At 40.1% G+C, this 24,936-nt stretch overlaps 1 protein-coding gene across 1 annotated transcript; it reads right to left on the reverse strand.

The window, feature by feature from the left end:
- Positions 1-1,376: 1,376 nt before the first annotated feature.
- On the reverse strand, positions 1,377-23,335 carry REDIC1 (regulator of DNA class I crossover intermediates 1; the record flags this gene model as incomplete). Its single annotated transcript, XM_082014119.1, has 10 exons — positions 1,377-1,567; positions 5,585-5,963; positions 6,649-6,731; positions 9,479-10,044; positions 10,734-10,825; positions 17,740-17,806; positions 18,324-18,456; positions 19,245-19,380; positions 21,409-21,448; positions 23,313-23,335. The coding sequence occupies 10 exons, from the start codon at positions 23,333-23,335 to the stop codon at positions 1,377-1,379; spliced, it is 1,710 nt and encodes a 569-aa protein (XP_081870245.1).
- Between the last annotated feature and the right edge of the window lie 1,601 nt (positions 23,336-24,936).

The following is a 24,936-nucleotide window of genomic DNA, read 5'->3' on the forward strand; positions in this document are numbered from 1 at the left end:
AGGTACCGGTACTGTCAACCTCTGGTAGATCAACCGTGTCGGAGTCCTTTAGTTGCTTGTATTTGCTCCCTGCGGTGCCACCTCTACACAATAATCAGGTTTCCTTTCAATAAAGAGATTGAATGGTCTAAATCTCTCTCTAAAAGGCTTTTTTCCCCCCCTTCCCAGGACCTCAGGTATTCATAGGCTTGTTCTTCCATTACTATTAGTTTTTTACATTTCTTGGGCACTGCACTGCAGTTTGGTCCCTGCTTAATCTATCAAGACCACATAGAGAGCGAGAATTACCCCGGTTCCCAACCCTGGCTCCCCGTCCCCGGCTGCGTTTGCCCGTTCATGCATGGTGGCAAGGTGCAGGGGCAGGGTGAGCCCTCAGCGCCGCGCTCCAGGCTGAGCCCTGCTCTGCCGGCGCGTCTGTCCCTCTCCTGCTTAGCAGGGCGCCCGCACGCTTCAGGACATTTGGGTGCCTTTTGTTTAAATGGACGCAATTGCTGATCATTTACTTGTAGCCTCTGTCAGTGTTGCTCCTCACCACCTCCCTGATTTTGTGTTACTGGCGTAGTTCATCGTTGCCCCCAGATACCTGATGAAAGGATCCTCCAGCCTCCTCGGGAAGAGGTCCTCACCAGGGCCTTCCCCAGCTGCTGCTGCGGCTGCGGGTGCCCGGAGGGAGGAGCACAGTGAAGGTCCTGGAGTGTGAGAGGGGACAGCAGCACCCCAGCCGTGTGACAGGCTCCCAGCACACCCAGAAACCCCAGTGAGGGGCACAGACTGGGCTGGTTCAGACTCCACCAGGCAAAGCGTGGAGTGTGGGTGGTGAACAGGCTGCCGTAGCACTGCTGACCTGTGTGTTTCAGTCTTGTTCTCTAAAATCGTACCAGGGTTTGTATTACAAAGCTCAGGGCTGATGCCACCCTGCCTGACCTGTCTTACACGTCTCACCGTTCCCCTTGGACAGTGCTGTGGCCTTTGCCCTCCCACCCCTGCAGCCTTTCCTTTTTTGCAAGGGTGTTTCCACAGCTGAGGCTGGTGAGACGCCACGTCCCGAGGCAGCTGTCACCAAGTCCTCTGCTCAGGTTGTCCTGAATCCTTCATCCTTAGCGATGCTGCAGTTACAGAAGGGGAAGTTGTCAGCAGCCATGTAACGTGCTGTCCTGCAAATATGAGATGACTTCTCCATCCCCAAAGTGGCAGTCGTGGCCTGCAGCGGGTGGCCTGGTCCCCTCTGGGAAGTGGCGCTTTGGAGTAAGCCCTGCTGTGAAATTGGTGCTTGTTTTAATCTTTTCATGGTGTGATGGTGTCAAACCCCGTCTGACTGCTCCTGCTTAATTTTGTCCAGGATGTCTGATACAGCAGTGTGCCCTGTTACTGGAATGTCACAGGATGTGACCGCAGTCAGAGCCGCTCTCTGATGCTACACGGCTTCTCCCACACTCTCCTTGGTGTTTGGGGTACTCATAGCCCCCAGGCTGGCTGGGGGGCAGAGAAGGAGGCAGCTCCACCGTGTGGTATCGGAGACAAGTTGGGGCTGGGGCTAGTGTCCCTGCCACTCTCCTCTCATTAGCTGCTAAAAATGATGGAAAACATCAAGAGCAAGTTTTTGTAAGCTGGGTGGTGGGTGATGGCCACCTCCAGCCCGGTACCAGATGAGATGGCTAGAAGTGAGGTTTTGTTCTGGTGGGTGGGAGTCCCAGGGAGGTACTGAGGGCATTGGGACATCCCCTCGGGTCCCTAGTGGGAGAGCGATTGGTGCCCGTTGTTAGCCAAGCCCTGAGCCATCGCTGCAGGGCCACCACTGCCTGAGAAATAATCACTTATATGAAGACTCAAGCTTCTCATTTCCCACAGTGATAATCCTTCATGAAAATTAAATAAGAATTTCTACAAAGTTTGTGGAGGCTCTTGGCATAATAACATCCAGCAACAAACTGCCCCATTAATGAAACAAAACTTCTGTCAGTGCTTGCCCAGAAAACTTTGAATCCCTACCTTGCAGGTTATTGGAATTAGAGCTGATTTTATAGCGAAAAAGGATACTAGGTGCATATTAAAACATCTGACTGAAGCTTAAGATAACGTTTTCAGTGAGAGAGTCTTTCTTTCCATTTATATTTAGAAGCGTTCAAGTGCCAACGCTAAAGCAATGCTCCCAGTTTTTGGTTAATTACAGGTGCCCTTCTGTGCTTTTCCCCAGCAAAACTCAACTTATAACTGATTCTCACCAAACACAGTTAAAAACATAAAAATTTCTGTGGTGTCCCCAGAGGCTTAGCACACTTCCAGGAAGATTAAGATGGATGAACAAGGAGTGCCTCTGCCTAGGCCATTGCCTTGGTGGAAGCTGGTGGTGCCTGGATGTGTGTGGTGGGACAACAGTCATTACTGCAGCTTACAAATACCGGTGGCCTCAATAGCATCAGTTGCTGAAGTATCAGCTGGAGAAAGCACGATTTGAGGCTACCACTGAGAGAGAGGAGATTCCTATTAAACCAAACTCAGCTCTTCCCAAAAGTCACCTAAAAACCAGGTGAAAGAAAGCACCTGAGCAGAGGGGGAGACTGGTGCTGAGATAAGGAGGAAGGACAATCCTCTTCTAATGCAGTAATAGTAACGTAAATACTTTAAAATACTTTGCTAGTGGCTAAAAAGAGGACATTGCCTTATTTATCAGCATTGCCAGCACACATACCGCTACAAATACAGTTTTCTTTCTTCTGATTGCTTTACAATTAAGGTAAAAATGGTAAGGAAATTGGATTTTATACAGTCTCATCCAAAGGCTTCGGAACGAGATTATCTACAGTGATTGACATATCCCAAGTGGTGAATTATTGCATTAGAGACATGTATGCAGCTCTTCCATACAGCCAGACAGAAAATGTGTGTTGGGCACTAAGCTGTGTAATTTCAGTTCTTGCTGGGAAACAGTGCAATCTAGGCTGAAACCTGGCTGGAACCAGGCACATTTTGAGAGCTTCTGTATTAGTGGCCGAAGCGAAAATAAGCTATACCCACTGAAAGGCTCTAAATGATAAGAGATATGAGAGCTGAGTTAATAAAGATGTATTGCTTCATTTGAAATCCCTACACACATATGCCAATATGGTGCAGCCAGCTCTCTTCTCCCAGTTCTGACCTGCACTCTTTGTCCCGTAGGTTCATGGGAGCAGACTGGGAATATGTCTAGCAGCTAGCTCTGTGGGTCAGGAGTATCTGCCTGAACGTGGGTAGCTCGCTTCACTGTGAAACAAAACAAAATTTAAACAATGCTAGTCTTGCAGAAATCAGGAGTGTAACTTCCCTTGCAAGTTAATGGCAGTTTACCTCAGGTTGGGTCACTTCAGCATCTCCCGAAGCACAGCCACCACAGAACCTTCTGCCCCTGTGGCGATTTTACATCTGCCAGACTAATAAAAAACCTCAAATCTAAAGTATGCAGCGGTGGAGCTTTTAGCTGTAATGTGCCATTCACTGGCCTCTGCCACAGCGTATTGCAGGAGGCTGGCAGACCAAGCCAGCTGGAGCAGTGTCAGCCATGGGGAGGGCTGCGAAGCAGGACACGCGCCACTGGAAAGGCTGACAGGTACGTACCGGGCACGGCGTATTCCTGGGAAATGCGCCTCAGAGGTGTCCTAGTTCAGGCCAGCACGGGCTGCTGCTGGTGTGGCACCATCTGAATGGGTTTCATAATGCTGAGTGAACAACTGTGCCTTAAAAACCACCAGTAATGGCTGAGCTTTCAGCACTTCACAGCTGTTATTCAAATAAATTATAGCTCCTGTGAAGAAGATGAACATTGCAGTTTCAGGTAAAAGAATGACTAGGGAGCTCGCTCTGGCAATAAATTGAGGTAACTTAAAAAAGAAAATCCGCTTATGTCAAGCCTTAGGAAGTGGGTAGTGAATTGGCTAAATGATAGTTACATATTTCAGAAGTCTGGCTGTGCAAACCACTTCCCATGTATGCAGTTTATGTATATAAAAGACAATGCTATTTGCTTCTGAGCACAGAAAAACCCACTGAAATTTCTGAGATGCTATTTTTAAAAAGGCATAGCCATAAACCTGCAAACTGTTGAGCAAGGTCCACCTTCTTCTAAAAATGGCTCTTAGCTTCAAGAAGAAAAGCTGGCAGAAAACGCAGCCGCTAGTTTGATGATGAAAATGGAGACAAAGCATGGTGACGGGTCTCATCAGAGCTGGGTGACACACAACCCTTCATCCGCAAAACCTTTTATTACAAAGTGTAGAAATAAAAGAAAATGACCTGGTGGGAATAAAGGCAGTGAATCTTTCAACAGCTGTCTGCAAGGGAGAAAGCACAACATATTAACCTTATAACAGCAGATTTCCTGCACTGTTTAAGGAAGAGTCTCCAGCATAGCTTTTTCCCAAGCCCAGTTTGTAATGAACAGAATCCCTGTATGTAGCTGGCTGGCTAACACGTGCATACACACACACACACTCTTTTTTACATATATATATACACACACTTTTATATATACACGCATATAAGATATTTAGATATGTATATATAAGTAAAGATATATGTATGTATAAGTAGAATATGTCAGTAACAGAGTGCATCTCCCTGCCACCTTTACTAGGAACTTTTCTAGAAGGAAAGAAAATGACCTAAAAACAATATTATCAGAAACTTTTATTTGTTGTGATTTGTAGCTTCACACAAATACCAAAATGAAGAGGAAAGCATTTCAGATGTTTCAATCTGCAGGCAAAATACAGAAACACATAAAAATTTGTCAGTATTAACAGTCAGAGAATGAATCAATAGATCTGCCAGGAAGGAAGATTAAGCATTTGGTTGGGGGTTTTTTGGTATAAATTAATAAATTCATTCTTTTCAAGTTACATTCTATTCGATGTGTGCAGATGTACATTTTCTGGTTTTTCCCATTTTTATATTTAGTACAAACATATGACAAAGGCTAATTTGCCTGTTAAAATGGATAAGAATCAGACAATAGTTCTGAACTAAAAACCACATCAAATATGCTTTGAAGTGAAACAGAATCTTTCCACTTCCTTCAAGAGAAACAAAGTCAATCCCAAGGTACAGAATCCTATGGGTATATGGTGGGGAAGCCAATCTAATTCCTAAGGTTTGTATTACTAGGCTATTGTAAAATCCTATGTTAACAGTTGGAGATCTATAGAAATCCATAGTTGGAGACAGCAGTAGGTAGAGAGACATCCATAGTTTATACTAACAAACAGCAAAAAGAGTATTTTGTCTAACTGGGCTAGAAAAATAAAAATATGCCAGTGAAATGAAACACACCGAGACGGGACAAAACTTCTGTATTCCCTATGTGCCATTCTAGCTGGTCACTGCTTATCTTTCTCCTTCATTATATCAATGTAGTTCAGCACCTCTAGAGTCCTTCTGCCAGCCAAACTCGGATACTCGGCTTCAGAAGAAAAGGCCACTATTCCAGCTGCACTGCCTGTGCCTGCAGGCTGCAGCACCTCATGTGCTGGCATTTTGTGCTCTCCAGCGGTGCCTGCGGTGCTGGGAGGAGGGACCCCCCCCGGGCTGGGGGCAGAGGGGAGGGAGCTCCCACAGCTGCACATCTGCATGGGGCCACACTGGGTGGCAACATCCACTTTCCTTACTTCTGTAACAGAGCTCTCTGTCTGCGACCAAGCATCACACCTGGTACTGCACGTGACATGCTCTTTTTTAAGGGCTCGGTGTAATGAGCTGTCCTCAGATGGGTCTTTATTTTCCTCCTCTGTGGCATGTAAAATAGAGTCTTTCTCCTGAAGATGGTTTGCTTCTTCTCTAGTCAAAATACTGCTGGGCTGGAGAGGCACACTTCTGGTGTGAGAGGTCTTGGGAGGCTCTCTGCTTGCTGAGGCTGAGACTGTGTTAGCATCATCTATCTTCAAGGACCGTTCATTCAGATATTCCTTCTTTTTGGCTGTGTCTTCCTCTTCAGACTGTTTGAACAGAATTGTGTGAATGTAACTGTTTAAATATTTCAATAACTAAGGACCAAGTTAATGACTAACTAATAACTGAGTTAATGAAATAAACAGAAAGATCAGAACTCTCTGGTTTTGGTTGTTTAGGGTTTTTTTTATTCTTTCTCTAAGGATATACTCCTGGCCTTTGTTAAAGAGAAGGTGGGTAAGGTGGATCTTCACTCTCATACAGAATTTATATTCTTACATTGTGGCATTTTTGTGTTCCAGAATGGCTGAAAACACATAGCGTGTCAAATCCTTCTGCCATGCAGGCATGTAATATAAGGCAACTATACATCAAGGAGCAGCTATACATCAAGGGAGAACGCAGAAGTTGTTTGCTCAGCATCTTCCCAGAGGCATGTTACTGTAATTCCACAAGGCCTGGTATTATCAAGAGACCAGACCACATGTCTGTTAAACTACTCAAGAAAATTTACAATTAATCATTTAATTATAATTTCATTATCATTTTGATTAATCATTTTGATTAATTAATCAAAAATTACAATCAATTTCTTGCCTTTCTCACAAGAAGTTGCCTTGTACAAAACAAAACCGTAAATAAGATTCCAGCTACATCCACCCTTAGATGCACTCAGGCATACAGATACCATTCAGATGAATCCCTGGAAACCCACAAAGGGGCAGCACTCACCGTGTCAGGACTAGAGCTGAAACAGCTCTCTGTCTGCCTTGGAGAGTAACTGGGAGACTGGCTGCTGAGTGATGACTCCACATCTGAAAAATGAGACAAAAAGGAAAGAAAGGTTCCTCACCAAAAATTCCCCAAACATCCAACTCTCAAGTACAGCATATAGAATTAAGCATTACTACTTCTGATGCAGTTTTAAGATACTGTTTAAAGAATAAAGTGTTAGTGAGGTCCATGTAGTTCTTGGCAATAGCCATTTCTTCTCCTCTCAGGACAACACATCTTAACAGAAAGTGTGAGATGGGTGTCCCAAAGCTTCAGCTATGCTGTTAATCAGCAGCCTGCACCATCAGCAGCAGAACTGTGCTGCCCAAAAGGAGGAAGGATTCTGCAGAGCAAGGGCTGGGAGAGAACACCACGAATTCCCTGCACACTTTGGCTGCCACACAAGTTACATGTTTTTCTCTTGGAGTCCCTTGGGAAATCTTCTGCTCTGAAATACAGCCAGCACAGCTGACCCCTGCAGCTACTGAGGGAGCAAAAAGGACGTGGGATCTCCCTGCTGAATCCCTTCACTCTGTGCGGAATGGCAGCACATAGTCTAGTGGAGAGAATAAAGATTTGTAAAGACTGGACCAATAAAATGGCACATGTCAAACATCTAATGAAGATATTAATTAAGGAATAAAACATGTCCAAGTTGGTACTTTTACTATATGGTGATGTTAGTAAACTTGAGTTGTGATGTTCAGATTAATACTCTTATCCTTTCTTATGGATTTTTTTTTTTTTGAGCAGTTATTCTTACTTTTAGAGCTGTTTTTTCAGTTTAGGGGACAACTTTGGAGGAAATGGGACAATGAAAAATATGTGTGTAATACTCACCAGAGAGAAGTTAACCTGAATTTAGCTCTTCAAGAAAAAGCAAACACAGATAGTTCTTAGTTACCTGGTAATGCTAGTCTTCTTTATACAGTGCTGTGTGAATCAAAAATACAAGCCCTCATCAAATGTAACATCCTAAAAAGACCAAAACACTTCTCCCTGGCTTTAAAAGTAACTGTTTCAGTTTCACGTGTAGAGAAAAATCTGATTTTTAAATTAATAATGTATAAATGGTACTAACCCTTCTCCATCTCATGAAGATTTGAACTCACTCCAAACTTACAGTCCTTCTCTTGTGCTGTGAACTTTTAAAAATAATTAAGTGTTAATAGTGAGGGTTCAGCTGCATCATCCCGTCAGGTTAAGTGAGGAACATTCAGTTTCTGTATTACATAAAGGAGTCACTGCACTGTACTGCAAATTATTTTAAGAGGTACAAAACCCCTAAGCAATACTGTAGGTACCTGGGTTACTTCTATGGGCAAAATATCTGAAAGATTCTTTATATGTATACTGGCATAAAGCTCCTTTATAATACCAAAGTGTACTGCATATATAACGTCTGGGCACCATCTGCAGAATCTGATCCTAAGGGTTAATGGGTAACTTACGTACACAATGTATCTCAGGCACCAACTCAGGTGTGAATCAAACCGCATAAAATACGGACCTGAAAGGGCTATTTATCTGAATCATTTAACTAGAAGCTATTCTTTCTGGATGCCTTGTATAAACTATGATGGAAAAGAAGCTTCCGCAGAAGTTAAGTTAATTCAGTGAAGCTAAATTCAGTTTCTAACTGTTGTGGACATTCCTTGTCCACCTCAAACAAATGGCGCAAACAGTAGGTTTGACAAAAAAGAACGTCTCTCTCTTTAAAAAGTTACCTCTTCAAATCCAAAGAGCTGGTTCTGTCTCCAGGCTGACTCTTTCACAGACTCATCGTTACTGAGGGATGCAAACACAGAGTTCTCTGGTAAGTGTTTTCCCCTGCTCTAATTTTTATTTTCTTTCTGCATTAAAGTCATTACTGGTGATCTTTTTGTCTTCAATGTTTATTTTGTCTTCAGTACCCATTAAATGCTTCCCACTATTGAGATCATTGAACTTATTTCTGAACCTGAGATTTGACACCAAGAATCTGTTTTTCACAAACTTCACTTCCATTGAAATGCAAAATGTAAGATGAGAGATGACAAAAGATAGTCCTGCTTTGTAAAACAGGAGGTGTTACAGATCAGAGTCATTGATAAAACCGTCTTTTGTAAAACACAGGGCACTCACATATGGTAACTTTAGCCCAGGGAAGACATTAACTTCCTCTGTTGTCAGTGGAAGAGATAGGGTCTTTTAGAGGGCAAGTCAAGAGCAACAGCTTTGCTTCGGGGACTCAAAATTGTCCCATGAGGCAGCCTTTCTCTGTGCTTATTATAAGCAGACTAACAACGGTACAAAGGGCTTACATGAGCCTATGTTTATTCACATTATTCACTACTATTTTCACTGAGAAAACTTGGGTCCTCAGTAATACTGCTTAGAATTTTGCCTTCATGTCCTCTTGGCAGGATTTCTTCAATTCAGCAAGATTTCTGCAGTTATCACTAGTTAATAGATTGCTAATTTCTATGGCACTCACCTTTTTTTTCTTGAATAGTTTTGCACATTCTCCTTTAAGTTAATCAGCTGATCATGGTGATAAGCAAATGTCTCTAAAATAAAGAAGTAAACCTTGATTTTAAAATGCAATAGCATAAATGCAATTTGAAAAAAATGCTTTTGTCAACTTTTAAAAATAATGTAAATAATTTGATTTAAAATTTAATTACTGCATTCTGAAAAGTCATGACATATTTTCGGTCAGGGCAGGTACATCTCTGGCCATAAAAAAATGTGCCTTCAAAAGGAGAATAAAAACCAGAATATATGTCCTTAAAATATTGACACTTACCAAGTTTTTCAAGGTCTGCAGGTTTTTCTTTGCTTTCAGAGTGTATGAAGTAGTGCTGTCCCTCATGAAAGTCCTGCAGGTGGATTTTATGAAGTCCACTGGTTTCCCTGTAGTTTGCACTTGCGACACTGTTACTTTTAAGTAAAACCTGTTCAGGAGCTGTGAAAATGCCTTCGAGGTGTCTGTCTACGGAACTTTTTTTTGCACTGCTTGCAGGATAAGTCTTTCTAGTATTACAGGGAAAATTTCTGTTGGTCATTTGATCTCTATCATCAGGATCAATGTAAAAAATGGGATTTCTATCATCAGGATCAATGTAAAAAATGGCAGCACTACTTTGGTTAACAGAGGGATTAAAATGGTTTGTGGAAGGATTATTATGGATTGGTTGTTTCTCATCTTCAAACAGTGCCAGAAAGGAACAATCACTACCATCTTGGGGAGCTTTCAGTTCTGCAGTTTCTTTCACAACATCAAACAATGGTTCTTTAATTCCTTCACTGTTTTCTGATTTGTTACTGGTCATTATCACTGGATTTTTCCTGGCAGAATTCATATAGTCTGGCCTAGGGGTGGGGGGTGAGGTGGAGGGCGGGTAGAAAAGAAAAAACAATTTGCTCAGTATATAAACAAGCAAAATACTATTAACACAACAAATTATGATAACTTTGTGATAAAAATATCAAAGACTTCACTGTTTATCACACTTGCTTTTGTCCCAAATGTACATTATTTCAACTGAAAAAGTATCCTGTATTTTATTTCCACTTTATAGTAAGGTTGATTTAAAAGGGGTTCTGTTTTAGGATGTCTCCAAACATACCAAGACATGGAGCACATCCTCCCAAGCAGGGAACTGTGATATATAAAATCAGCCACAGTATGTCACTGCTGCTCCACCAGCTGACCAAAGGCGGCCACTTTGGGGGGGAGAAAAAAAAAAGAAAAGAAAAGGAAAGAAGAAAAAGAGGAAGACAACTGCTTCTTTTCATAAAAATAGTTTGTTCTTTAAGACTACACTTCTCTCCTGTACTGAAAGCCCTTAACAAGCTCTGTGTACTGCTTAATTCCTGGTCTCATTAGCAAGTGACTTCTGTTTGTACTTGAGGTCAGTAATCCTAATTCAGCACAGTTTTCAGAGGCCAGTCAGACATTTTGTTTTTGCCCACACTTCCCTACCCCACTTTTGATAGGGGTTTTGAAGATGCTATCATACTAGCATCATTAGCATGAAAGCTATCGTGTTTTCACTTACTTGGCTCTTAGTCTAAAATTTTTGCTGCTTTTTTCTAGGCTTGATCTACTGACTGATCTTTCAGAAACTCTGAGCAAAACGTTGAGAGGTTTCTGAAGCACAGAGAATTGGCACAAAGGTGGCCATTGAAAAAGTGCCCTTTCTTTTAAAAAAAAATGAGCAATGCAATCAATGGAACTTGAAACTGAAATGTAGTACAGAAAACTCTTACTGGAAAAAAATTTGTAATGTTTTGATCAGCAAATACTTGGAATTGTATAAAGATCCTAGAGAACTAAGTGAGAAAGTAGTGTCCACTACTTACAGGGACACACACAAACACACACCTACACACCCAGCCCGAACAGTTTTGAAAGGCTAAACATGCTAGAGTTTGTTTCTGGAGAAACTTGGATAGATCTATATGAGGAAGGTAGAAACATTTTGTGAAGCAATTCAGACGCTCCTTCTTCACTCCAGCTGAACATTTTGTAATGTTAAGTAGAAGTTAATAGTAGATGAGGAAGTAGCTAAGCACTATTCAGAGTGAAAGATATCTGCTACTTTTATAGGACATCTACAATTTTTAGTTAGGGTTTAATGATCTTGAAGTGCCACAGCTCTCAGATGTATGCACATTGGTTACATAATCAGTATGTTACAATTACATTAAACAATTGTATGAGTTTATACTCTACTTTTCACATACAGCAAAAGAAACTCCCTTCCCAGGAGAATTGCCAGCTCTTGAAGTATAAGCATTTATGGACAATAATGGATGAAAACAAAACAAGGATGATATGATACAAAGAAAAGGATTTTAAGAACTGTTGGAAAGGAGAAGTTGTTAGCGAGCCATGAAAGGGCAGAGGACTAAGGGAGGCACCATAAGAAGACAAGTGCAGGCCTGAGGGCCTGCAGAGAAATGAAAGAGGAGATGTGGGTGAGATAAGGTTAGGTAGGGCTTTAATGTAAAGATATGCATCAGGAATTCACCAAGATATACAGCAAGGTGAATGTTATCCTCATTTTAGGTTTTGCTGGAGAAAGCCAGGAGAAGCTAAGAGAAGAAAGAAAGAGAAAGTTAAGGTGGCTAAGACTGGAAGCTGATGTGTTCATCTAGTCACCATGTGGTCAGTGAGCTTATCAGCCACTTGACTCCCCAGGCAAACAGGCTGTAGGTACTTCAGGAACTGCAAAAAAAAAATATGGCCTTTTTATGGCTCTATCCAGCCAAAGCTAGAGACTGACAGGAACTTTCAAGCAGAAGGCAGACTTACAGAATAAAAAGAGAAAAAGAAGATTGGCCCTGTGGGACCCCTAGATCCAAGGCAAGAGCCCCTGGAAAGAAAATTATTTAAAATGTTCAGTATAAATGAGTCTGGCCCTAAACCGTCTGTGAATAAAAAGATTTTAAATCAGCACATACAAAAAGAAATATATTCTAGATTTCTACACGGTTTTTTTTTTTTAAAAAGTGTGTATTCTCATAAAAGTATTACTGAACCGATTCTAAAAAAAAAAAAAAAAGCTATAGTATGATCAGGTATAAAAGAGAAGGAAAAATGCTTTGCTCCTGGAATCCCTACTGTAAACAATGTAGGTGGAGAAGTTGCTCCACCAAGGTCATCAGAAAAGCACTTGCAACAGTGACCAGAACTAATGAAATCTGGGGCAGCTACCCTGCCTGTGGCCTCTTAGTAAATCTGTGCTTCTCACTCGGGATGAATTCATTAACACCATCGTGCTTGTGATGTTGCAAAAAACAGATCAAGGTTCCAATTGCCTACCTAAAATTCACATTTTGCTGCCTTTTAGCAGATTTAAATAGCTTGGTATGTTCAGTCTTTCAATTTAATTTCAATTTCTATTTGAAAAGAACAAAAAATCAGTGAAAAATCAAGTAGCAATAAATTTTAGATTATGTTCATATTTTGCTCACTTAAACTTGACTGTTACTTCTCTCTTTAACGTAAAATCATTGCCTACCTATGCAATGGCCTAAACAGTTCCTGAGGCACTGTATCAGACTTCCTGAAAATACACTGGCTTGAAGGTTTTGTAATCCAAGGGTCTTGATCAGAACTATTTCCTGGCTGAGAAAACAGTAGAAGCTGTCAAACTCTGAATATCTATAATGGTTATAGTGTTTTAAATGTTAAGGTTGGGTTTGCAAACAATATACATGTTTTCCCAATATTTTTACTTCTTTTTATCTTTACAGTAAGAGCCAAAACCTCCTTACAGTCCGAGTTCTCTATAACTCATACTTTTCCATATTTCCATATCACTGTTAATATGCAAAATGTCCTTTTAGCACCCCATCCTCCCATAGTACAAACAAGCTTAATAGACTGCAACAAGCTGAAGTTCCACTGCAGATCACATCATCATAGAAATGTGTTGTCTGGAAGGGACCTCAAGGAGTATCTAGTCCAACCTGCTCAAAGCAGGGCCAGCTTCAAGGTTAGTCCCGATTGTTGAGGATTGTTCTGGACTGAGATTCCACAACCTGTTTGGATGGCCTCTTCTAGTGCTTAGCTACTTTTGTGACAATATTTTTTCCTATACAAACAGAATTTCCATTGTTGAAACTTGTGACTTTTACTTCTTGCCATTTCACTGTGTACCTCTGGCTCTACCCTGTCTGTAACTCTGTTTAGACTGCAGAAGACAGCACTTATTTCACCCCACACCCCAGAGCCTTCTCTTTCCCAGGCTGTGACAGCCCTCTTCACTCAGTCTCTCCACATTCATCATGTGCTCCAATCCCCTAACAAGTTTTGGTCTTGCTACAGTTTATTGATCTCTTTCTTGTACTGGGGGTCCCAAAACTGGATACAGTATTTCAAATGTGTTCTGACATATGTTGTTCAGAGGGAAATAATCACGTGCCTTTGACTGCTGGGTATGGTCTTTCTAATGCAGCCCTCTACATAGTTGGCCTTTGCTGCTTACAAGGGTGCACTGCTGACTCACGTGCAACTTCTTGCCCACCAGCACACTCAGGTCCTTCTCTGCAAAATTTCTGCCTACTCAATCAGTCCCCACCTGCACTGATGTGTGAGGTTATTTCTCCCAAGGTGCAGGGCTTTGTATTACTCTGTGTTAAACTCTAGAAGTTCCTGGTGGCTTTCTGCTTGTCAAGATCCCTCTGAGTAGCAGCCCTGCTATTGTAATGATCATTATCACAATTTGGTGTCATGCACGAAACTGCTGAGGTGCTGAGGGTATGTTCTGTCCTATTGTCCAACTTTCTAACGAAGATGAACCAGACTTGGTATTAATCTCTGGGGATCTCTGACATTACTGACTGTTGCAAATTAGACTTTAGCCCACAGACAACTACTTTGAGCATGATGGTAACAGCCAGTTTTTACCCGTCTTATTGTCCACTCATCTGGTTCATACCTCCCCACTACTAGGATCCCATGGGAAAGCTTGTCAAAAGCCTTCCTAAAGTCAAGGTAAATAATATCTGCTGCTCTCCCTTACTCATAGAGCTAGTCATTTCATCACAGAAGGCAATCAGGTTCATCAGGCACAGTATGGTCTTGGTAAATCTATGCTGACTGTTCCCAGTGACCTTGTTCTTCATGTACCTTGGAATTGCCTCTGGGAGCTCTAGTTCCATAATCCTTTCGGGGACAGAGGTGAGATGATACTTCCCCAGATCATGCTTATGTTTTTGCAGATGGGCATAACATTTGTGTATTTCATGTCACTTGAGAAGCTTTCCTGATCATCACAGTCTTTCAAAGATGGTAGACATCTGCCCTGCAGTGGTGTCATCCAACTCAAGACACTTGGATGCACCCTGTCCAGTACCATGTATTTCTTTATGTCCAGGTTACTAAGGGTTCCCTAACTTGTTCCTTCACTACTGTTTTGTACCACTCTTCCCCAAACTCTCTACTAAGCTTGAAGATTTTCCATGTCCTTTGTCACTAGGTCATCAACTCTGTTAGCAGTGGACAGCATTTCCCTTGGTTTCCTTTTGCTGATGACATACCTATAGAAGTCCTCCTTGTTGCTCTTCTCACTCCTTGTGAGTTTTATCTCTGGCCATCCTAATGCCACTCCTCCAAGCTCAGGGGCCATTTCTGTATTCTTCCGGGGCAGGGCATCCCTCTTTCCACACTTCCTTGTTGCATTTGCGCTCAGTCAGGAGTTCCCTGATGCAGCCAAACTGGCCTCCAGGACCTACTCATTCTCTTGTACATTGAGGTGGACTGTCCTGGTGTTTTGAACATATCTTTCCTGGCCTCCTTTTTCCTTCAGGTCAGCTTTCGGCGGGTTTCTGCTTACCCATTCCCTGAACAACCCAACACCTCCCCTTCTGAAGCCTTGAAGTACTCCTTCCTCGCTTACCTCAAGATCTTAAAATACCATGGGTGATCAGACAAATTCTATGTGTATTATTTCAATAAATAGTATATTTTCTAAAAATAAAGCACATTATGAGAGCCCCCTTATATTTGCTATGACTTTTCTAAGGATGATTCTTTTAAGAACCTCAAAGTTAACAAGAAGAAAAAAATAGTAATGCATCAGAACAAATAACTTTCAATCATTTCTTAAACTTAACTTGATTTAAACAGCAGGCTTTTCTCAAACCTTTTAGGAGCATTGAGAATACTGTAAGAACCATGTTACTCACTGAGACACTGCATGATTACAAATTAGGTCGTGGTGATCACCTGGGATCATATGATACCCAGTTATTGTGCATTTAAGAAAGCTGTATTTGTAACTGTAATACATTTCAGCATTCTTTAACCAACTTTACAAGATAGAAATAAAAGAATGCCAGTGGTATGTCACTAACTCTCTGCAGATATTAGCGATACTGAGAGGTCAGTGAACAAAAGCTCAGGTTAAGCGTATTTCATAACAATAAAGGAAATATGGATACATGTATATATAGAATATATGGAATGTATTACATATATATGTATATATGCAATATTAATTGCCAGCAGCCTACAAGAGATGTTGATCATTCATAATCACCTTCACCATTACACTAATTCTACACCCCAAATAAATGGAAGTTAGTTTAAAATAATTCTGCAGAAATTACAAAATATTAATCAAACCTGGTTTTGCAGCTTCTCTTCATAGGTCTGTTGCCAAGCGTTGCCCATTAGGTTTGTGTTGAAATTTTCTTCTGAAAATTGTGTACAGTTAGAGGACCAAAAAACAGAAGAGGACAATGGACAGGTACTAAAAGCTCTTGCCATGTTGTCTTCGTGTTCCATACTAGAGTCAGCACACATTAATTCTGTTACTTGTGATAACTAGACAAAATATAGCAAAGAGACATTTTATTTATCTGAAACTGTTCTGATGTAAGCATAAATTTCAAACTAATCAAATCTTTCTATATCTTTTACATCTCTGCACATATACTACATGCAAGAGAAAATTTTCATGTATTCTAATATGATTTTTTCAGGGAAAGACATAAGTACCTACTTAAGTTGAAGCACGCACACAAATGTTATCCTGAGAAGAGATGGGTATAAATACATTTTTAACTTTAGACATGTAGGTAAATGATCTGCTGACTTGGTTCTTAAGTAGTAAAATGAAAAGTATTTTATTCTATTGAGGACACAACTCCAGCATGTTGTGAGATCAACAATGCTATCTCAAGCAGATTGGAATACAAGGAGATATCTGAAGGCAAAACTCGTGAAATGTCACTGTATCCACAGCTACATGGAAGTAATGCCTGTAATCCATCTTATCCAGTGAAAGCAGCACAAACTACTAATGGAGTACAAAAGTCTTGTATATTAATTGCACAAAATCTTTGTACCACAAAACTGTACGTTTCCATAAAGATGAAAATTACAAATTTTATAGCCCCTCTTTCTGCTTAATAAAATGGATATATCTTTATTACTTAAATTGGATATACTTCAAGTTAAGATTTTAAAGACAGTTCTTTGCAACATACAGGCCTTAGGCTTTATTTTTTCATCCATACATTAAATTAGCTTTCTGTGGGTGCACACTGCGTGTTATCACGTGTTTTAATGAACTGATGTAAATCTATCCAAACAAGTGGAAGTTGAGGAGAAAGTTAGCTATCGTTTTGATCCGTTATTTCTGGACATGCTAAATCTGAAATATGTCCTCGCTGTCTTAAGAAACAGATGAAAACAAGTCATAAAGAACTAATGTGATATCAAAAAAAAGTAGCATCAGCTCATGGTGACCTTGGCTGAAACACATTAGACAGCTAAACTTTTCACCCATACTAAGTAATTCTTCCTGACTCATGAGAAAGGAACTTTTAACTCTAGAAAAACTCTGTCTCCCTCACTCTAGCAAAACATGCTTTGGCATGAATGGGTCAAGAACATACAGAACAATACTGTGCAAGCATCTTTTGCATGCATCTTTTCCTCAGAGTCCTATCTGATATGAACTGCAGGAGTCAGTGGAGCTGTATTACCAAGCAAGTCTGAGTAACCTAAACTAAGTTTAGGTTACTAAACCCCAGTGGAATGGGTCATTTAAAAAAAAAAAACAGTGGAATGAGTCATAAAAAAAAGTCTAAATTCTATCTAGAGAGTGTTTTTCACTGTAACCTCAACAAGCGTATGAACTTCCCAATTATATCCACATACTTAAGTTCCTCTTAAAGACTCACTTCTGCTTATGCTTCTCACATTTCATCATTTCACATTTCTACATATTGTTTTTAATTTACCTGCTGTTGGCCTCAGTCTCTTTCCCATAATCTCTATCCTTTGTGACTAGCCTAGCACACAGATACTCTTAAGTATTTTGGAAAATGCCTAAAACAAAATGAGCCTTTCAAGAAATATGTAAGAAATAGCAGGAACAAATATAAAATATGACTGGCAAATAACGTATCAGTATAGCCTTAAAGAGGAAGACTTCACATGTTTCAGTGTCCATGGGATTTGGTCACTCTGAAATATCACTTAAAAGTACAATCATTGCTGCACATTCTAAGCTTTACATTGCTGAGAACAATAAACTTACTTACATTATGCTGATATTCTACTTTCTCCGAGAGATGCTGCCTTCTGCTGTCCAATACTTGCTTTTGTAACCTTGTAAAAGGAATAAAACCAGAATAAAAGTGGTATACCTTGAAATACAAGATATAAGATCTATAAGATTAAAAACATTCTGAGTATTAATTTCAAAATAATTTAAGAATATTTTTCCACACATCTTAAAAAGACCTGATTCTTAAGCAGCTATGAGCAGCCAGTGTGTCAGTCACTTCAGGGTGTCTGAAGTTGGATGGCAGAACAGCGTAAGTGAAAAATGCTGTTTTAATAGCCTGCTCTGTGAGATAAATTTAATGTATGTACCTGACATGAGTAAAGAAATATTATTTTTTTAAAAAAATGTCTCAGCTTCATGTACAGTTTTTTGTTTAGAATACATTTATTTACTCTCTTACAGTAAGCATATTACTGGAATGCCAGGAGTGATTGTAAAACTTCTTTGTCTTAGAATGGTATGTTTATGTTTACTTAATACCCCAAATATAAGACTATAATGAAATACCTTTTCCAGAACTTCACTATAGCTTAACTACTGCCTTTCTTATACAAGTACCTGTTCTGGATGTCATCTAAGTTTGGCGTGTGTTGCGTACGTAGTGGTGACATGGGAAGCTCTATGTTGTGCCTCCTAATAGGTATTTTTACATCTTCAGTGATATTAATGTGGACTGGCTTCCTCACGTTCTCTGCAACGAAAGTATTTGGAATGTCAGCGCTGAGCTTCAGTTTCCTGAATTTTCATTAGAGTACAAAAGTGGTTGTCTTAGGTTTCTTAATCCAATTAAAGCTGTATTTTTTTGCTTTCTTTGTTACTAACAATGCAAGAGATTTATTTTTGAGCTCAAGAAGCTCTTCCTGAATTCAAGAGTTCTAAATGGCATTATAGTATAAAATTATTTATGGGCAGCTGCTGTGTGTAGACAGGCTCTGTTGCTCTCCTCAGTCACCTATAATTTTCCTGAGCATCGGATAACAAATTCTCCACAAGCTGGTTTATGAATATGTCACAGAGGAAAAGAGTTAGGACTTCAGTTGTAGAGATGCTTTTTAGGAGTTTAATGACAGATTTTAAGAAAGATACTCTGGGTAGAACTGATGGACTATTCCAAATGCCCCCCCAAAATTATTAAAAAGGAAGTGGAATACAAATGTACGCATTCAATGGCAAAAGGAAGAAGAAATGGATGTAGGGTAAAACTATTGGACGGAATGAGGAAGGTGCATAAGTGTACAAGGTTTTAAAGGTGAAGTAACCAGTAGCCAAGGTTATTTGATTCTTCTTATGTATGTCCTGACTTTTTATTCAATCATAATTTTTGTATTTACTTGCAGGTTTTTATTTTAAAAATAAAACAACACTTATTTGAGTATTAAGTTACAAATGGAAAAACAAGAACTAAAATAAGAGCTGTAATAGTTAAGGATAACTGATTCTGTTAACTGTGAAGTCAGAACACTGTTACACTAAACTCACCGGTGTTGTCTTTTTTGGTTGATATCTGGTTAACAACATACAGATTGAGGAGATCTAAACTGACTGCTGAGCTTTTAGGAGATGATACCTCCAGAAGCTTCATCTTTGATTTAAGTTTCTTCTTTTCAAAGAATTCCTAAATTTTTTAAAAGAGAGAATAAGTTTTTGACAGAAGTTTCAACAGCATATATAATTCTTAACAAACAATTTCTAATAATAAAAGCACATTATTAATTCTCTCTGAATTCTTACACCCTGTCTACTGTTATATAGTTTATTTTATTGCCTTGAAGATGACTACAAGTATATGTATCGGTCATATTGAAAATAAATCACTGCTCTTTTGATGCCAAAATCTTAGTCCTTAAACAGTCATGCCTCAAATTTTGTGTATGGTCATTAAAAATATTTCTTTAAAATAAAAGGCATACCAAAATGCTGCAAGGAAAAAGTCTTAAAAATTTTTAAACTTGAGCTTTTTAGGCAGTTTACAAGCTAGTAGGCAAATAAATCCGCCAGATTACATACACACGGCCATCTATAATGACACAAAGACTTTATTGTTCTCCAAATTTTTCTTTCTCAACATGGAAAATTCTCTTGCGATTAAAAAAAAGAGAAAAAAGTAAAGAAGAAAAATCTCTAAGACTGGGACTTGGGAAAGGCTTTTTGTCGCAAGGAACAAAAAGACATATGACTGACACTTTGAAGATATCAGGCAGATAATTCTGGAAAATTTAGGAAACAAAAATCTCCATTTTGTAGGAGAATATTAATCATCCTAAAATCATTAGCATCAAGCACAGCAGATGAATAAATAAAACCAGTAAGATTTCTTTATTTTAACCACAAGAAGAATATTGAAAACTGAAGGCTATGCCAGAAGACAAAATAACATTGGCTTTTCTTCTGAAATGTAATTCCTCTCGTGATTGCAGGTTACATGTATCTAGTTAATTGGTAACTATTTTCCAATATAATTTATTGTATCACAATCTTTAGCTTTCTAGGATATTATAAACTATGGAAAATACTTGTTCTTCAGTTAAGAAGAATATAGGCAGTAAGGTAAAAGCAGTCTGTGTACAAATCAACACGTCAAAATTCATATTGCTTCGGAGTCCACACCCCCAAAATGCATCCATGTCCCTTCAGTGTCCCAGATATTTTCTTCCCATCACCTCTAAATTGCTAAATTACTATTAATTGTGTAATAGCAATTACAAAATTACCACTGTGTTTAATAATTTAGTACTGAGTTACTAAAAACAATCCTGTCGGGTTCTTTCCTGTTTTCTCTCCTCCATTGAAGAAAATTACATAGTTATAATGTAAATTATGTGGCTCAGACAAATAAATCCCTGAGGAATAGATATTTTGAGTATTTACAGGTCTCGAGGAGACTGGGAATGTGATGGGGGCAACAAGCTGCTGGTTGCTCCCAGGTTCCCTTAGGTAAACATTTTAATTTCAGAGATTGTCTCCATACTGTCAGCCTGTTTTTCCTCCTCCTGCATATGTCACTGCATCTGCTCTGGGCATTGCGGAGTACCAGTTTCAGTGGTGGAGTTTCCCTCTACTGCCTCTTTTTTCCCAGCTGCTGAGGAGGAAACGGATTTCTCTATGGTTATAACTGTCTTCTCTTACTGTTTTCTTTCTCTTTCCTGTTTGAAATGTCTTCTGCTATGCCAGGGGTAAATTTGATTCTATTATTTCACTTCAGATTCAAAAGATAAATAAAGCTCTCCAACTTTTGCAAATGCCAGAATAAAGTACTTCAATGAGCCTAACATTCCTTTATGTAGCCCAGTAAAATAGCTGTGTGTATGTGTGCTAGGATAGCTGACCACATGGTTGTCGCTGTGAGGCTTCAAGCAATCCCATGTGTCAGCACATACCAACAAAATATAGTAACAGAAGTAATTCAGTAAAACTTCAGTTGGGCACATTCATTCATTCATTCATGCCTTTTCCTACTCTCTCCTCTTCTTGCTGGAATTCAGTGTGGTAAAGCTAGAACAAGACTTCTGCCCTAGAAGTTAGGCAAACAGTGTTATGCTACAGTTTTGAGTCTCACTCCAAATGCTTTGAAAGTTTTTCCTAAGTGAATCAACTAAAGCATTTATATAACAATACAAAATCCAAGATGGCTAGAACTGTTTACCTTTTGCTTTCTCCTTTCCTGCTTTAATATGATTCTGCTCCTGAAAGATGCAAATAATTATTAATTGTAAAAGGATAATCTTGAGTCATGGCTTGAATTTCTCACCAATGGTATTGAGAATTTATGATACAAATTATGTTATGTTATGCTATGTTATGTTATGTTATATGTTATGTTATGTTGGATCAAACCTTCAGGTAGCAAAGTCAACATATCTCTGTTGAAACCACTTCAACTGATCCTGGTTTACTCAGGTAAGGATAGGATCACATTCTGTCTTAGGTCTACTAGATGCATTGAACGTCAGAAGGAAAAGCTTTTAGGCATTTGACCTGTAATGCGACATTTCATCAATTCTTAATTTCTTAAAACTTAAAATTATAAGAAACTTTTGTCAACATAGTAATTTCTTCTAATTTTCTTTGCCATGCTGCAACATAGTTACAAAACCATATTAGCAAAGAAAACAAAGGAGGATGGTACAAGTTTCTAGCTTTTGGGACTTTACAGAATATTTTGATCATTTTGTAAAAAAGGTAAGAACAATAGATTGTCACTAGAAGTTTGAGGTGTTTCATGTGCAATATAGGAGACAGTACCTTAAACTACATATCTCACTTGTTAAACATAGCCTTAAATTAATTACCTACAGGACATGGCACATAGACTTGGAGCACTGGGTCACTGCTGTGAGCAGGGTGAACATGGCTGCAATCCTTGGGTCAGTAAGATTACGGGGTATTTTGAGAGTTAGAAATATGGAGTATCCCCTTGGAATGACATTTTTTTCTTTTTTTTCTCTTTTTTTTTTTAATGTGCTTGAAGTTAGAACAGAGTTTCGAAACATATGCATATAACATTTACCCTTGCAGTGGGTAGCAGCCTCAGTAAAGGATCATTTTTCTAACACCTAAAATGCAAATCCCAGACTCACCTGAGGAACCTGACAGATAATTAACAGCTGCACTAAGCAGCAGGATGATTTGCTAAGGGAGTGCAATACTCCTACACGCTGCTTTTTCTTACAGACAGAATAGTATGATAGACAGGCATTTAGGATAAAGTTGGGGTTGGTTTTGGTTTTTTTCAAACTGAAGCTTTCCCTTCCCCCTGCTTCACATAAGGAATTTTCAGAAACCTCATTTTGCTGGGAAGACTTCCAGATGGGTAAGGCATTATTTTAGTTTGATTCTGCATAGAGTCAGCATGATTATAAAGCTGTGTTTAGCAAAGCTACTTTCAAATGGCTGACAAAATCTGTGGGGTTTAAACTTCTAGTAGATAAGCAGATGGCACAGCACCTAGAGAAATTGAGTATTATCCTCTTTTTTTTTAATGTTACAAGTCAGTTGGTGATTATTTTACTATTTCAGTGAATCTCAATAACTATACATCTTTTTCCCCAGATGGTAATCGCTGCCATTCATGAGGGCATGAGGAGAGGCCCAGGCGGGAGGGCCTCACCCAGCCCCAGTCTGCGGAGAGATACTAGGCCCCAGCGTGACCCACCCTGCCTGGTGTGGGAGGGCACCTGCATCTCCTCACGCAGTGAGGTTCAGGAGGGGACACCAGGCCTGAAACACACACCTTGGTCCTGCCATTCTTGAGGGGACACAGGGGCTGTTACACAACACTGGGGCCCTACTGGTCTGTGAAGAGGCACTGGGTCTGTCGCACCCACCATGGCCGTGCCTGGTCTGTGAAGGAACACTGGGGCTGTCGCACACATGATGGCAGTGCCTGGTCTGTCAGGGGACACCTGGGCTGTCCCGCCCACTATGGCCGTGCCTAGTCTGTGAGGGGACACCGGGGCTCTCACACACACCATGACCGTGCCCGGTCTGTGAGGGTACACTGGCTCAGCATAGAGCCATTTCTGGCAGCCTTTGAAGAGTTTCACTCACCGGCTGCCGCCGACCCAGTTCATTTTCTGCTGTGGAGGAAGGACGGAGAGCTACCTTGTGATGCTGGTGATGGAGAAGGGAGGCAATGGCAACCACAGGGACAGTCTGCCACCTCCTGACAGGGCCACAAGACCCTCCTGCAGGGCCTCCTCCTCCCTGGAATGCCAGGGCAGCAGCCCCCAGGCTGCCCAGTGCTGGCAGAGAAGGCGCGGAGGGTGGTACAGGGGCAGACAGCAAAAGGAGGAGGATGCAGAAAGCCAAGCGGGGCCGACTGATGGGCGGGAGGCGATGCTCTGGTTGCTGCCACCCTTCCTCTACCGCTGGCATTTCCATACAGGCTGCTGCCAGAAGCCATTGCCTTTTTGCAAGGAAATCACAAGCTTCCTGCTGTCCCAAGTGAATCAGCTTCACAGTTATTGGAATGGGTTACACAGCTGCTGACGTTTTGTCTTTCATGCCCAGCTTGTGGTGTCATTGCTACAATCACTATTATTATTAGGGCAAAAGAGAAGCACCTTCCTCCCAAGTCTGCTCTTCTTCAGGTATTCTAGAGGCAATGGGGGAATTGACAAACATTTTTTACTAGTAGGTACCGTTGCCCTTGGAGCTGCCTGATGAGCTTTTGCCTGTAAATAGCGACAAACCCTCGAGGAGGGACGCAGAGCTGCGGGTGCTCTCTGTGCTCCCGGGACATGTCCATGGCAATGCAGCTCCCCTCATTCCCTTCCCTGTGACTCACCGCCATCATTGCAGCAAGTGAAGGCACCCGTTTACAAAACAACCATTAAAATTCTATATAAATCTTTTCCTGCAGTGTTTCTTTACAGAGTTATCTTTAGCCCAACGTTTTTCAGGGTACCAGTGCTTGATTGCCATTAGTACAACACTGTGGAGAGTGCTCAGAGCAGATATTAGGAGCCTAATATTAAAAATTACCCACTTTTTTTTTCTAATACTTTTAATTTCACTAAGGTGTTTATCGAATCCACAGTTAGAAGATTATAAGAGTGAAAAGATCTGCTTCTCTAAACTATCACCAGTTAAACAGAATAAACTTATTAGAGTGTTTTTTTGTTGTGGTATTCCCTGTATTTCTGCTTAGTATGTATAATTTCTTCTTCTAACAACACTAGGTTAAAATCTTCATAGTAAAATGTAGATATATTTTAAGTGTGTGTGCCTCTACAGCTAATATGACAGATGATAGACTGAAAGATTATTTAACTCATTTCATCACTTGAAATAATCCTGTTTATTTTGTTTGCATTTCCATCTAGTGTAAATGTTTAACTTGTTAATACTATGTCTAAGAGGTAGTTTCAGGCATGACGTAATCCAATCCCTTTTACTTTTGTTTTTCTAAATAGCATTGATGTTTTCTGTACCACCCTTAATCTTACTGTTCCATGTTATTATCTGGTTTTAAAGGAAAAGACTGCACTTTCCTTGATTCATTGAATCTGGTAGATAGCAGTAGCTTGTAGAATACAGAAAAAGTGACTTGGCATCTTCAGTCAATTATTTTTCAACACAAGAAAACTTCCCCTCCTCAAATTATTTTCTGCAGATAAAGCTAAAATACTTTTCAAATGGTCATTAAATAAAGGATCAGTTCTTTCTTCAC

This window comes from Phaethon aethereus (assembly GCF_964289735.1).
Source record: "Phaethon aethereus genome assembly, chromosome: 1".
NCBI lineage: Eukaryota > Metazoa > Chordata > Aves > Phaethontiformes > Phaethontidae > Phaethon > Phaethon aethereus.